Below are 16,161 nucleotides of genomic sequence, written 5' to 3' on the forward strand. Positions count from 1 at the left end.
AAGTTTTCAGTTTTTAGTTGAAACGTTGTGTAAACTGCCCCTTAACGAGCAATGTTTTTTTTTTACCTGCGTGTCGAAAGGTACAGGGTTGCACTATGAAACTGAAACACCTGGTTTAAGACCACAATCATTTATTAGTATGGTGTAGTAGGGCCTCCTTTTGCAGCCAATACAGCATCACTTACATGAAGGTAATATTCTGCCATAAAGAATCGCATGCGCAGGGTAAGATTTGTGAAAGTGTACATAAGATTACAAGCGTAAATTAAATTTGTATGTGCAAGAGAAGATTTTTTAATATTCTGCCATAAATAATCGCATGCACAGGGTAAGATTTGTGACAGTGTACATAAGATTACAAGCGTAAATTAAATTGGCATGTGCAAGAGAAGATTTGTAAAGGTGTAAATCGCCTTTTAAAGGTTGTATCAGTGATTTCTGGCCCAAAAATAAATGTCTAATCTTTCCTAACGATCCGCTAGCTGCCCGCCCCTGTAGGCAGCGTAGGCTCTGAGATCTGCACACAAAAACAAATGTGTACAACCACCACTCAAAACCAAAATAAAGTGTTCCAACCAATCACTGACAAGAGCGGGTGTCGCTCCGATTTCGCGTCCAGCCGTGCACGAGCGCAAAACCTCACAACACCCGCCCCTGTCAGTGATTGGTTGGAACACTGTTTATTTTGGTTTTGAGTGGTGGTTGTACCCATTTGTTTTTGTGTGCAGATCTCAGAGCCTAGGCTGCCTACAGAGACGCGGTTTTTGGACGGCATGCTTATGGGGCAGGCAGCTAGCGGATCGTTAGGAAAGATTAGACATTTATTTTTGGGCCTGAAATCACTGATACAACCTTTAAGTGTAAGAAAAAAATATTTGCAGCATTTTACTGTTATTCGTAAGTGTTATTCATGTATTGTGAAGCTGTAGCTTCATGCTAACGCAAAATAAATATGATCTGTATTCCCCTGACTTCCATTTTTCCGCACTTGGACTTTTGGCACGTTTTTTTGCGCACAAATACAGCCAAAAGCACTGCAAGCCTGTGAACAGCAATTTGCAAGCGAAAACAGAGTCAGGAATTGCAAAACAGATTGATCGCGTACAATCAACCTTGGTGTAAAAAATAACTGTTGCAAATGTCTGAATGACTTGTGTACTTGAGGCAAAAGTTCCCGAAATAACCCGATTTGTACAGTTGCGTCTTTCTTTTAGCTGCGCTTACAGCTTTGGCACGATTCTCTCACTCATTGAGTTTTGCAGTTTTAGCGTGAAGAGGAGGGCGGGACCAACTTCTTCATGTAGCCAATCAAATGAGCTTCTAGCTGACTCTCGTTTTACTCTTATCTGATTGGTTCAACAAACACGCCAGTCGCCAGAACACATCTTTATCTTCATTAGAACAATAGCGGTTATATTCAGAGATTTTGATAATGCACCTTGTTTGTTTGTGTTGTTGAAGCATAATAATAAATTATAAAATCTGTATCTTCTTTTGGCTCAGAAACGTTCTCTTTGCTGAAATGGTACTTTTCGCACATGTTCAATAAATAAATAAATGATTGCTTAATAAGCTGTGCACCATTATGCTGACTATATGAGTTCATATTGACTTTCAAACTGTGTGAATTCAGTTCATGTATCCTGCTCATCAGTTTGTAATCTTGATGCTGCTGAATGTAGGCATAGTATCTGCACTGCATGCATAATTTCACCTGTCAATTAATCATGGTTGATTCCAGAATTATTATTTTACTAAAATGAGTTATAATAATATTTTTTCCCTTTAACATGTATTTTAAGGGCATCTTTAAATTATGCACCATTTATCACCTGCAATGCCATCGTGTAACCACTAGATGGCTGTATAGCTCTCTATATAAACATATCTAGATGCTGTGTATTCCCTGGTTGCTGGGTTTTTATTCAGACATAATTAGTTACTTTCTGTCAAAGTTGCGTTTATGCTGATTTACTATCAGTTTTTCATTAACTGTCAAATCTGGACACAGAGAAAGCATTTTGTTATTCATGCTAGCTACATATAATAGCTTGATCAGTCACAGAATCTATATTGACAGTGCAACCAAGACAATATTTCAAAATATATAATTGAGTGTTAAATACCATGAACAGAGACATGATGTGAAAAACACTGCACCAGAAGGGTATTATTACATGGGTATTAAATGTTTTGATTGTAAAGTTTAACATCAGCTCAGAAGTGTAACAGATTATATAATATATACTAATTAAATCCAATAATGTTAACACCAGGTCGAAATTCAGTATGAACTCATATAGTAATGGTGCACAGCTTATTAAGCCATCGTGATTTATTTATTTAACATGTATGTGTGCATTAAAAGTACCATTTTGAGAACGATGCTAAGCCAAATTATGAAAAAAGATATGTTCTAACATGTGGCGTGTTTATTGAACCAATCAGATAAGAGTAAATCGAGAAGCCATTTGATTGGCTACATGAAGAAGTTGGACCCGCCCTCCTCTTCACGCTTGCAAAACTCAATGAGTGAGAGAATCGTGCCACAACTGTGAGTGAGCACAGCTAAAAGAAAGACGCAACTGTACAAATCGGGTTATTTCGGGAGCTTTTTTGCCCCATGTACACAACAAGTCATTCAGACATTTGCAACAGTTATTTTTTTTTACACAAAGGTTGGTTTTTACGCGATCAATTGGTTTAGCAGTTCCTGACACTTTTGTTTTCGCGTGCAAATTGCTGTTCACAGGCTTGCAGTGCTTTTGGCTGTATTTGTGCGCAAAAAAACGTGCCAAAAGTGTAAGCGCAGAAAAATGGAAGTCAGAGGAATACAGATCATATTTATTTTAAATATTTCTACAAATATTTTTTTTATTACACTTGAAAGGCGATTTACACCTTTACAAATCTTCTCTTGCACATGCAAATTTAATTTACGCTTGTAATCTTATGTACACTTTCACAAATCTTACCCTTGGGCATGCAATTCTTTATGGCATCATATTACCTTTATACAATTCATTTTGGAAATGACAGTTACAAGCCCTTCACACACAGTGGCCAGAGGGATTTTGAGGCATTCCTCTTCCTGAACAATGGCCAGGTCACTGTTTTCTGACTTGTTCCTCCAAAATACCCCAAAGTGGCTGAAAAATATCTAGATCTGGTGACTGTGCAGGCCATGGTGGGAGATGTTCAACTTCACTTTCATGTTCAGCAAACCACTCTGTCACAAGTCTTGCTGTGTCTGTTACGCAGCACCTCCTTCAGGGTACAATGTTTGAATCATCAGGTGTACATGGTCCTGCAGAAAGGTTTGGTAGTCCTTGGCAGTGCGAGTCCATCAAGCACAGTAGGGAAGGCCATGATATTGCAGTCCAAACCATCATGTGGGATGTGGGAAAGACAGGGAAGGTGGACTCATCAGAGAAAATACATGTTTCTCATTGTCCACAGCCCAAGATTTGCACTGTTGGCACTAATGAAATCGACATTTGGGATTGGTACGAGTAAACAAAGGTTGCGCTATAACAGCCCGACCATGAATTTAGACTCTGTGGAGCTTCTGACGAACAGGTTTTTCTTCAGGAGAGTCGAGGAGCACATTTAATTCCGCAGTGAGTTGGACAGCTGTGGTTTTGTTTTTTGGATACAATCCAGGTTGGATATCAGCTTCCTCTTGAGTCTTACATGTTACTAAAGGTGTACATCAATTCTCAGCATTTAAGTGACGGAACAAAATAGAAATAGAACTTATAAGTCTAGAATGTCTTTGTCCGAAATCCTAAGTTTAATGCTTCTTACCTCAATGGCAGAGTATAAGGAAGAGCCAAACAGCTTCTTATATTCTGCCTTGATGTCCTGCAGGTCGACCTCTGAACGGCTCACTATGATTCTAGTTATGGTGGATTCAGTGGTTCCAGCACCCTGAAAACAAGAACAAGTTTCTGTTAAAAAAATGATGATTACTTGCTTTGTTGTAGTCATTATGGAATCATGTTTCACTGTAATGTGGTAAAAAATTGGAAGCAAATACAGAATTACAGTTCTAACCTTCATGCTTTTATAAAGACGCTCAGCAAGGTATGTTGGGACGCTCTTCACACATTTCACTAAAGCAGAGACATTTTCAATTCCATTTTCCAAGTGGAAAATTACAGCATGTAACAAAATATAATGCATTTTTTTAAAAATTTAAATACACATGCATTGCATGAGGAAGAGTATGGGGCCGTTCACTCAAGTTTCAGGTCAGTGAAGCCAAACAAAAACAAGGTATAGAGACGCGTTTTTTAAAAGATGAACTTATTTGAACACGAGCGCCACATTTTTAGAACACCGTGCGAGACTCTGCAAAAGACACGAATGCAGCGATCAAACGCATCCGTCTGGCGCATTTACATTGAAAGAACTTGAAAAAAGTAGCATTGTGGAATGGAAAAACATGTTCTGTGTGAACGGCCCCTAACAGTCCCTTAACAAACACCACTAAAAAAAAACAACTTTATAATGCCACCTATAGCCACCAGAATATCCTCGAGTCTTCCAGACATCTCCCCTTCAATGCTTTCCTGAAGGGTCTTTCCGCTCAGACTCTTATACTCAACCAGAGCTGAGAGAAAAAGATTGAAACAAAGGTCACACAGCTGAGAGTAAACAGGAACAGTGAGTGATTCTGAATCTACATTATTTCTTTCAGTTCCATTTATATCACATATGCCTTAAATTCATTTCTGCATTATATAAAATGATGGATTATGATGCTGTCTAAGCTGCTGGAGGTACTTTGTCTGAGCTGAGGAACGCTTCTGTGGCAGAGGATGTCGATAAACTTGCTCTCGTCAGTTCCCCACTTTTTCTCTCCCGCCTCGTACAAGATCTGCGCAAAAATAACAAGTGTAGATATAACAGAAAATCGCCACATGGTTACCGCCATTTTGGTGGGATGAGTTTTTCTTGGAACATTTTGTTTTTTCATTTGATGCATTTAGTTTGGGTTAAATAACTGAATAGAAAGATAAGCAATAGCGTCTTCACTTTACCTTAGCATCCGCTTTAGCTTTTGCCACGTCCACATTAGTACTTTCATCCCTCTTGCCCTTTTAGTTAGAAAGACAAACAAATTGAAGGCATGACCGCTGCATAACTCATTTGAATTAATTTAAATATGATGCAGGACTGAAAAAAATTATTTGACTGAACCTCAGCGAGGATCAACAATGTTTTTTCAAAGTCCCCTGACACCTCAGATTTCAGGTCTTGAATCAGAGGTTTTCCGGTTTCTGGAAAAATATACATTTTAATGAGATCCAAGGGACAAAGTACCCCCAAAAAATGAAATAAGTAACATAAAAAGATACAAACCAGCCAAATATGCATCACACAGGGCCTTGATCTGATGGTTGGAGCGTGATGCAAATAGTTCGATCAAAACGCTTTCGGTTGTACCAGCACCCTGTGATGAAACTCATGCTGTTAGCATTTAACTTCAATAGCTTTGTTTCCATCCAAAGCTGCAAATTTAACTTACGTGCCAAATTGACATTTTCATCCCATGTGCTTAAGAGAACAAAATCATCACTCCCTGGCAAATGGCAAAAAATACATGTAATAAAAATAGAAGTGGCTTGCTGCTTATCAGAAAAATAAAATCCAAAAAAATGAAAAGAAAATTCAGTAATTACAATAAATTTTAATATTTTGGAAAGAGTGGGTTTAAGGTAAGGTTTAAATTTAGGCGGTAGGTTTTCAGCTTTTATTACCATGAGTCTGTATTAATTTAATAGTATAATTTATGTTTTATTAGCTGTTATTTAACACTTCATGAGATTCGAAAGCAATAGTCTTGCAAACATTCCATACATGAAACATAACATAATTTACTTCAAAAGATTGTTTTAGTCAATGACATCCACGTTAGTTTCTTCACGGGAGGCGTGTATTTTGCAGGGACGTGGTTTGTAGTACTGCGGGACGCAGACAGATCCCTCTCCAAAATTTGCATAAAAATAAGTGGATGGAAACATAGCTAATGACTTTATCTTCGTTCAATTCAAAATAAAGTCCAAATAAAGACATTTAAACTATTAGCAGTCAAAAAGAAACAAGATTGTGTACTTTTATAGCACGCATGAACTCTTGGCAGTCAAACTTAGCAGGAGGAGTGATCAGGGCCACCAAAACATCTTCAAAATCTCCATGTGTGTCACCTTCCAAGTCGTCGCAAAGAGTCTGAGATGAAAAACATATGCATGGTTTTAAACAACAGACAACAGTTATTTGCAACAGTTGCACAGGGAATGTGTGTCAGCTATGGTGGTTTACCCTTCCAGTGGCGTCCTGATATGCTTTACAGATCAACTGGCGCTGGGCATTGCTTCTTTGAGTCAGAATGTCAATTAGAGTCTTTTCAGTAGTGCCTGAGGAATTGAAAATGCAAACACGCACATTTACTCATTGTGACATTAAGTCAATGACATGATTTCAACATCTCAGTTGAACATGTGCAATGTAAGTTCACTAAAAGTCCACACCCAGGTTAGTTCCTTACCAATGCCTTCAATGGCTTTCCTTAAAGCAGCAGCATCCTCCCCTGGATTAAAACCAGGCTTCTCCTTAATGGTGCCGCGTGCTGTTGACTTAATAAAACAGATCATACTGATGATTACTAAATAAATATGCTCAAATACAATATTGACTGTATACAACTACTAAAATACAATGACAACCTTACAGTAACAGTCATAGAAGAGGGGGATTCCAGGAGAAGATCCAAGTCATCCTGAAAGTAAAATAGAAAGTATTAAATGTTCTGAATAAACTATTATCTTCCTTCTTTAAAAAAAAAAACACTTTCAGAAGTAAATGAAGTGTCAATCTATCCTAAAAGGGTAAAAGTAAAACTGAAATAAACAACTGTACCGACCCATACAGAAGACATTCCTGCTGTTTGTGGCTGGGTGTTTTAGCTCTGCAACCAGATAATAATTATGTTACATTGTACAGAAATATACATTAATGAACTTCTGTTTTTTAGTTCAACTTGTTAACGTTAGTCACAATCAAAAGCTTTGGTAAGGTTTTCAAAAGCATAAAGCTGCATTAATTCTAACGCTGCGTATCTTTTAGTCAAAATGGAGGATTACATCCCGATCACGCAAGTAGCATTGCAAAGTTTATGTTTTATGTAATTTTTATAAGCGATTCACACTACAGAATGACAAAATCAGTTAACATCACTGAGCTCGCTGAGAGCAAACCCAAAAAAACATGATGATTCTCGCGTCTTTTACACACGAATACTTGGCAACACGCATTGTAACACACAAACACATCAAAATCGACAAGGTTAAGAACAGCACGATTGGCATAAACACTGATTTCAGTAGATTTCGCAACAAAACTTACAACTTTACCTTTGCTGAAGCGTCTCTCTCTCTGTGTGTGTGCACTGTAAGCCACACCTTTCACGACTGTGACCAGACTACACCCAAACACTAAAGGATATGAGATCAAAATGAGATCACTCCACGAGTTCGGCCTGAATGCGTGTATCACGCTAGTTTACGAGGCCACAACTGCGAGCCAAACATCACACAGCCTATATGATGAATGTGTTAATAACCTAGTTAAAATGTAGCCTAAAGTTTCAGCTCATAGTATGACTTTGCATTTGTTCCCCAGTGCAATATTATTATCTTTTAAGCATGTTAAATATACAGGGCATATTTTCTATTATAAGTTGTATTTTCAGCATAACTAATTATTATTACTACTGATTAAAAATTATTACTAAATATTGAAAATTGCAGCATATTTTAACATCATAATGTTTCTTTATTTTAATTTTTGTTTTGTTTTAAACTACATTTAATTTCCAGCCATTACACTTTCTATAATAAATAATTAATTAAATCCCATATTTAAAAAGCTGTTCTCAGCAGGACAACACTTTCATAGATGATTAATCTACGAGTTTGAGTCATGGCTCGCGTGAGCAAGAAATGAGCAAGAAAAACGAGCAAGAAATATGATATCCGGTTAGTTTTATTAGGCTACCGTTAGTCAAATTAAACCGCATTTCATAATTTCCTATGGAAATAAGGAAGTTGACTGATTGTATTATTAACGCTGAATCTTTTGCCAGGACCAGCAGCTGTTCATAAGCACAGTCATAAAATCATAATCTGAAACATCAAATATGAGTACAATATTCACAGCCATAAAATAATAAATTTCTCTTGTCCTTTCCTAGTTTAGTTGTGGAAGTTATCACATGTCCTAAAACTATATATTGTATAAAACCCTAAAAAAGACAAATATCCATTTTAAAAGCATTATATAATCATTTATATGAAACAATCCCAACTCACCGTGATCTTTACAAGCCCAACAAACACATAGACAGATGTAACCAAATTACATTAAGCTATAAGATGTTTCCAAAGTCTGTGTTTTCCATGCCACAATCCTCTTTTTGAATCCTACAGCGTATGTGCAGAGGAGGTAGAGACAGATGAGAAGATACACAGAAACCACTGACCATATGACCGTTCCATACAAAACCAACAACAGCAGGTTACCATCCATCAGAAAAAGCTGACATGGAATCGAGGGTTGGAAAAGTCACTTCAACATCAAGGAAAGATATGAGGGACGGGAGTAATAAAAAATGAGCTCTTAACAAACACAAAACATCATTTATACATTCTGTTGATGTCAACTAACTCTCATTAGAGTATTAGTATTAAAAGTGTCTGCTTATTATCTGCTAACACTTTATTGTGATGCTCCCCAACAGACATTCTACTGACTATAAGTAACTTTGCAACTACATGCCAATTTATTTTACTAATCCTAACCCTAACTTATCTATCTATCTATCTATCTATCTATCTATCTATCTATCTATCTATCTATCTATCTATCTATCTATCTATCTATCTATCTATCTATCTATCTATCTATCTATCTATCTATGTATCCATCCATCCATCCATCCATCCATCTATCTTGCTTTAAATAAATGCTTCAGCCAAATGCATAAATGTAAATGTATAAAACTACTTAGCAAAAAAAAAAATTGTGTCGAAAATAGTTTTCATTTAGTTAATTTACAATGTCCCTTCATTGTATAATTGACTCTTGTCTGAATGCTGATCGTTTGGTTTAATTGTGTTCAGTTGGTCAGCTATTTCAAGATACTGTAATTTTAGTATGGGGGGCAGAATTCACAAACAAAATATGCTAATTTTAGATGTTTGTAACCAACATACAAAACCAATGATAGATAAAAAAAATAAAATGTGTGTAGTAAAAGTCTCTCTCTCTCTCTCTCTCTCTCTCTCTCTCTCTCTCTCTCTCTCTCTCTCTCTCTCTCTCTATATATATATATATATATATATATATATATATATATATATATATATATATATGAGACTTTTACTCACTCTGACTGAGATACAGCCCCATCTAACTCCATATTTAGACTTTAGAGGTTATACTGTCTGATGTCTCCCTCTGCTGGTTATCACTGGGGAAAATACAAAGTTAGCTTTATTTTTCGAATTCGAAAGCCTTGACCTCGTGGAATTTCCAGAGATGAGAAACTGAGAAAGCGTGGAAACCAAAGGGCTTGATGAAAGTCTATGTTTTTGATTCAGCTCTCATTTGTCAAGAGCTTTTGAGGTTTACAACCTCTGTAAATCACCTGTTCTCCACACCACTGCTGTATAGATACATTAATATTTCAATTTCATAAGAGGCCAGCTGAGTGTATGTAAAACACCAGCCCTCTTTTATCTAGTCGAATCTCCACTGCAGCACACTTGAGCAAATTATGGGTTGAAGGAAGCAGCGGATGATCCAAGTCAGAAAAACGTCTTAAGTGCAGATTGCAGAACACTGAGGGATAGCAAGTCTTTCCCAGAGAGACCAGGAGATCTTTGTGCTCTGAGAAGATCACTGAGCTGAAGCATACAAATACAGAATCCGCAGTCAAATACGTCCATATATGAAATATGGTAGGCTATATATACTTTTATTTTTTTACTTTTTATTTACCTTTTTTTAAACTGGATAAATTAAAAAATTAATTTCAAATTTCATACATTTTTGTCATTTTCTGTGTTTGGAACATACAAAATGAGACAAATATTTATCTCATTTGTATGTTCCAAACACAGAAAATGACAAAAATGTACGAAATTTGAAATTTAATTTTATTCTGAAACACTGTTATGCCTTTTTTAGATGTCCACAAAATAAGAGTTTATCTGCTAAATTAATGCATAAAAAGCATATGAGCAGTGTCTGTATTTAATAAACATTTTAAATGTAAAATTTTTGCACAAAAATCACAACTTCCACTAAACATACTCCAACACGAATCAAACTTTGCCCATATAGTTTCACATATACAGAATAAAATTTACTGATTATGTAAAATATTCTGCTTTGAGTGCTCATATTTTTGCTAAAGCTAAGTGGTGAAAAACAATAAAACTACACTAGCATACAATCAAACAATAGTCAACTATATAATGACAGTATAGATTTTATGATGACAGTAGATTTTAATTGAAGGTTTAACTTAGAGAATTTTTTCATAGATCTCATGTCAGGGTCAAGTTGTCACATATGTTTTTGTAAAAACATGTGTGTGTGTCTCTCTGTGTGTGTGTGTGTGTGTGTGTGTGTGTGTGTGTGTGTGTGTGTGTGTGTGTGTGTGTGTGTGTGTGTGTGTGTGTGTGTGTGTGTGTGTGTGTGTGTGTGTGTGTGTTATTTATAGTTATAAAAGTTTTGTTTTAAATGTATTAGTTACAATATTTTTATAAACATTGGTAGCCTATTTTATGTAAGCTACTTTTATGCTTTTTAATGTGTTTAATGATTTTAGCTAAAAAGACATTAGACGGGTAGCTATTGGGTAGCTATTGCAAGGGTAGCTATTGCATCTTAAATTGCCTGAATAGCCTATATTGGACCGAAATTCCAGAATCGCCAGCAAGCTGTAGGCTATAGGCTATAGGCTATAGTCTAGATATGCTAAAGTGGTAAATGTGGGTTGTCAATGAATGGGACGCTAAATATCATTTAGGATTTAATAAGATTTCCCCAATAAATAAACAAGAATAAACCTAGTGTCCTCCATGATTCCTGTTCTTTCCGACAACAAAGCTCTTGAATGCGACAAGTTTGTAGTCTAATCACGTCTTCAGAAGTGGGAAGTAGGAAATTCACGAAATACCACATGAAGGCAGCATTAATATGTGTCATATAAGCTACGCTATAATGAATTTATCATATAAAGTTAATAGATGACAAGCTGAGGTTCTGATTGAATCACCTCAGGCTGTTGTTCTACATGATGCCACATGGTGGAGTCTTGTCTAAATCAGGAGAAAGTGCAATTAGCTGAAATTAAGTAAATGCTGCCTGCATATGCTCGGTCCATAAACACATTGAAATAAAGCCTTTGCTGCCTTTAAGACTAACCACAGCTAGACTAAAAAGATAGAAGATTGATATATGCCTTTAAGGATCCAAGGACCACAGGAGAGGTAGACAAACAAACTATTTCCACTTTTTTTTTTTTTGGCATCTTGTCTGAGAAAAAACCAGTAGGCCTAGGCTATTTTCCTGTGTGAGCAGAAAGCATATGTGGCGCAGCTTTCCTCATTGTGCTTTTCTTTTCTTCATTTCCAGCGACCGTAAGAAAAATTAGATGCTGAAAGACTCTATTAATTTGGAAAACACTGCCAAAACCTCAGTCCACATGAAATCCTCTAGACGAGAAATGCCTCCTTTCGAACAAACCAAATGTCCAATCTCCTCCCAAACAAAATGACAGTTAAACCCATCAAACGCTACACCGTCCAGCACTAGGCCTTACTTCCCCTCACAACGCTCACCCAAAGACCCCCAAAAGGTTTAAATCATCCCGTAATTAATATTCCTCGAAAAAGAACCCATGAGGAACCAATTATTCAATAAGACCCCCAACCCCCATTGTTTAATGTGACATACAGGACGTATGTACGCCACAGTTGACGCTTTCACCCGGTGGATTCAGAGGTCCAACATCACCACTATTGGCTGGGCTCGATCCTCGACCGCTGCACGACGATAATTGAGATCAGATGCGAGTGCGACCTGCGCAGAGGGTAACCTGGAAGCATTTATTTTATGGAAAAGATGTTTAGTTAAGTGCAGCGCTGTGGTCTAATGAGGCTGGACTGGGTTCTGTGATGAATATGATTGGTGAAAGCTCTGAAGGCTGGTTCCTGAGTCCTTCCTTCCTTGTGCATCAGGTTACAGATTAGTAGACTTCCTGTCCACTCCATGCATTTACCCTCGAAAAGACAATCCTTTTTAATGAAGCTTATCATGTATTCGACTCAGATACATTAATCCTTTTTTTGTGACTTAACATTTGATAAGAGGGGCTCTATGCATAATGAGTCTGCTCTCTGATGTCATTTAGCTTTGATGGGCACATATAGCCTCATTAGCAAATAGCACTTTTTTCGTTCTATCAATTAATTTATTCAAATATACTTTTAAAAAGGCAAGTCATAGTACAAATACTTTAATACACCTCTTCTATGAGTATGTTTTTGTATGCATGTTCATTTAAAAAAAAAATTTTTTTGGGGGGGGGGGGGGTGGTCAGGGTGATACAACCATCCTTTATATGAAGAAAAAATATAATTAAAATAATTCAATTACTTCACTATTTGATACAAATAGCCTAATTACTAATTTATTAGCATATATTAGGCTATATTTTTTTTCCATGAAAAACATTTAAAAACATATTTTAAAATATTGACGTGTAGCCTATATTCGCCTGTATTCATGGTGCGACATTTTATTCTTTACTTGATGGTTACACCACATGACATTTTTAGTCATTAAATTTGAACTTTTCTTAATTTTGGTTTTTCAAAACCATATGAAACCAACATGAATATAAAGAGAATACATTACTAAGAACTTGGCACATGTGTTTTAAACTGTAGGCTATTTTTAAAAGATCGTTCCAGACGCCGGGTCATACGCAAAACGCTGCAAAAGACTCAGCCAGCCAGAAACGTCAAACACATCCGTCTATATAGCAGATGTTTACATAAGCGCCTTTCACAGCAATCTCGGTAAATTACTGTAAAATTGTCTAAATTAATTTACCGTGAGTAAATACACAAATATGCTTTTCACACAAGCAACGGTGTTCTGGCTTTTTACTGGTAAGAGAGTGATGTCTGTCATCGGAAGTGATGTCGCGCCGTTGTCTTCATCCGCCCGCATGAAGAGAGCACTTTAGTTTCACTATCTGTCCAATTTGACAAAAATGTCTGAGATCTAAGTGAAAGGCATAAGGGGATGATCAAACAGAATGCATTTTTGCTCTGAAATGCAGACTTCTTACGTCAGCACGTTCTGATGTTGTAGGCCTACGTGATCATATCGGTAATCTTTATTCCGTGTTCACACAGATCACTTTAACGGTAATTTACTGGTAGGCTAATGTTACAACTTCCCTTAGCCTACTGCTAAATTGCCGGAACCAATTTACCGGTATTTTTGAAAAGGTCTTGTTCACACATGACATCTTACCGGTAATTTACCAGTAAAGACTGTGTAAAAGGGGCTATAGAAAAACAATGGAAAAGTAGCGAAATAGAATGCAAAAATGCATCTGTGTGAATGGTGCCTTATTAGATGGCGAGTCACTCCACTACCCAATCTTTAGATCTGTTCGTGACACAGAACTGCGGTCCACTTTCATTCCCTTCCACTGTCACTTGTGATCACGGGCTCAGCAAGGCCTCTCACCCCAGTCGCGTGTCCCTCTAACTAACTTGCATGGCAGGTGCCTTCCTTCTGATTTGTGCAGTAAAGACTTATGAATAATATGCGCTCAGCAGCAGCAGCACAGACAGCTCTGAGCACGTGACCCGCACTCGCCTCATCTCGCGTCTCTCCGTGCTTTGAGCCGTTGATTACAGTCCTCCTGGGGGAATATCACGACTCCGTGGAGATGGGGGTATCTAGTGCTCCAGTCACTTAGGATCAAGACAGGGGCAGGAAATCGCTACGGACTTAAAGCTAAATAGGCCTATATAATTCCTCCCGTGCCGGTAATCACAAGGTCCAGACGATTTGAAATGACAGTTTAACCACTTCAAACTCAAAGACGTTTCTGTTCAATAGGATTCATCTAATGAGCGCACCCTGTGGCAGGATGTAATTGCACATATAGCACAGGTTTAGGTCGTTCAGGTTGGATGGAGGGCAAGTTTCGGGAATTCCCAACTAGCAGATTACATTTTTGTTTTAAAAACTAGATTTGCATTTGTAGTGCAAGACAGCAATAAGTTGACGTTCAGCTGAACTAAATAGCCTACTTTATTTTTTTTCTTCTTAAGTCCACATTTTGTCTTCCTGGTAAACAAAAATATTGATGACTTTTTGTCCAATCAGATGCCCCCAACATGAACATGTCACTCCCCCTTAATGACTTATAGTAAGCAGAAAATCATGGTTTATAGCCTGTGGCTACTATAGTATACTAATATATCCTATATATTGGCCTATATACTGTTTTGTATTTATTTATTTAGGTGTAAAATAAAGCTTATGGTAACATAACTTGACTATACTTTGACGTTTTGTTGTACAACGTAATTTACACACACCCATTGTGAAAATTTGAATTTCGAAGCAGTTATGTTCATTTTTGAAAATGTACGTTTTTAATAAGTAGCCTAGCTAGACTAAGAAAGCTTGGTGTGCGGGTGTGTGCAATTTATGTTGTAGAACAAAACATCAAAGTATAGTCAACTTATGTTTATAGTCTGATTAGGCTTTAGTTCACACACACACACACACACACACACACACACACACACACACACACACACACACACACACACACACACACACACACACACACACACACACACACACATCCATTAAACCTGCGATGAATTAGTCTTCCGGGTTCTGATGTTATACCTGCCCCACTCTAGTGATTGATGGTTGTGTTTTGCTATTACTGTGATCTCATTTGAGTGACAGATTGTCCCGCCCTCGCGCCAGTAAACACGTCATCAGAGATCAAGAGATGTTGCTGCAAGAAGGAGGGGAAATTATTTTTGATTAAAGATTACAAGGGCACATGAATGCTCGAATTTCTTCTTTTTAAACCACACAGTTCACAAAAACACATAGGCTATGGCTGAAAATATCTACAAAATGACTAGTTTAGAGATTAATTAAATTGCTGAAAACTGGAAAAAACAGGCCGCATAATAAATGATCAAGGAGGAAAAGTTTGTTATGCTGATATCGTATAACAGCAGCGAGCTCGAAGTCCAATTCAAGTGTGAAGTGACATGAGCATGCAGCGATTAAATCTTACCGCACGTTTAGGCCTGGCTGTAATGCCTACATTTCAGTGTAGGCTATTTCACAACCACGCCACTAAGTTGTGTAATTCTTTAAAATTCGCTCAGATTGACCAGAGATCAAAAATGAATAATGCATTCCCCAGAAAAGGCTTCGTTTTGAACTCCTAACACGCTCCCCTGATATATGCATGACTATCAGAAGAAAGAGAATCCGCGCTAATTTCCCTTCCACTTTGCATATGCAGTGATCATGCCCTTATGGCACCGACATCCCTACGGAAAAGCTCTTTTCATCTCCAGCGAAGTGCATCTCGCGCTTAAACTGATTGGATTCTTGATGAGGCGGTCGGGGTGGCTCGCGCACTTCAGGCGAGGACGCGTCGAGCGCGCGGGAGCCAATTCGGTGCCGCTGAAGTGATTAAACGCGCTCTCGAGGTCCCCGGTAACTATCTCCGCGTACGGATGCGTGCGTGGACCGTAATCAGCGCACACGGACAGGGAAAGCATAATAGTGCTGCTCTGCTCCTGGAGACCCCGTTGTCTGTAAAGTGTTCATATTCCCACCTAACCAGCATATCAGTGTTCTAGCATTGTCACAAGAGTGAGAATGAATAATGCAGTGCAGTCCTAAATCATTTGAATGCAAACTAGGCAGGGAATGTGCAAGGTTTCCACACATTTCCACATTGCAAGACAGAAAAGGCGACTGGACACTTTTAGGTCGGCTATTAGCAGATGCGATGTT

The 16,161-nt window shown here is 37.6% G+C and overlaps 1 protein-coding gene across 4 annotated transcripts in view; it reads right to left on the minus strand.

Annotated features, from left to right (window-relative positions):
- Positions 1-16,161, minus strand: part of anxa3b (annexin A3b) — a 275,725-nt gene that overhangs the window by 1,344 nt on the left and 258,220 nt on the right. For 2 of the 4 annotated variants that reach the window (XM_077243137.1, XM_077243138.1), the window contains exons 2-13: positions 6,929-6,971; positions 6,737-6,784; positions 6,554-6,641; positions 6,328-6,422; positions 6,121-6,234; positions 5,368-5,458; positions 5,206-5,285; positions 5,046-5,102; positions 4,789-4,882; positions 4,520-4,615; positions 4,057-4,115; positions 3,808-3,930 (exon numbers count right to left, since the gene is read on the minus strand). In XM_077243137.1, coding sequence (XP_077099252.1) covers positions 3,808-3,930; positions 4,057-4,115; positions 4,520-4,615; positions 4,789-4,882; positions 5,046-5,102; positions 5,206-5,285; positions 5,368-5,458; positions 6,121-6,234; positions 6,328-6,422; positions 6,554-6,641; positions 6,737-6,784; positions 6,929-6,943 — 960 coding nt within the window. In that variant the 5' untranslated portion in view covers positions 6,944-6,971. Of the gene's footprint in view, positions 1-3,807; positions 3,931-4,056; positions 4,116-4,519; positions 4,616-4,788; positions 4,883-5,045; positions 5,103-5,205; positions 5,286-5,367; positions 5,459-6,120; positions 6,235-6,327; positions 6,423-6,553; positions 6,642-6,736; positions 6,785-6,928; positions 6,974-7,410; positions 7,585-16,161 lie in introns of those variants that run through there. The other 2 variants (XM_077243135.1, XM_077243136.1) reach the window with 2 other exon arrangements.

Source organism: Siphateles boraxobius, unplaced genomic scaffold, assembly GCF_051911475.1.
Source record: "Siphateles boraxobius isolate OS27281-9 unplaced genomic scaffold, OSU_SipBor_1 25, whole genome shotgun sequence".
NCBI classification, from domain to species: domain Eukaryota; kingdom Metazoa; phylum Chordata; class Actinopteri; order Cypriniformes; family Leuciscidae; genus Siphateles; species Siphateles boraxobius.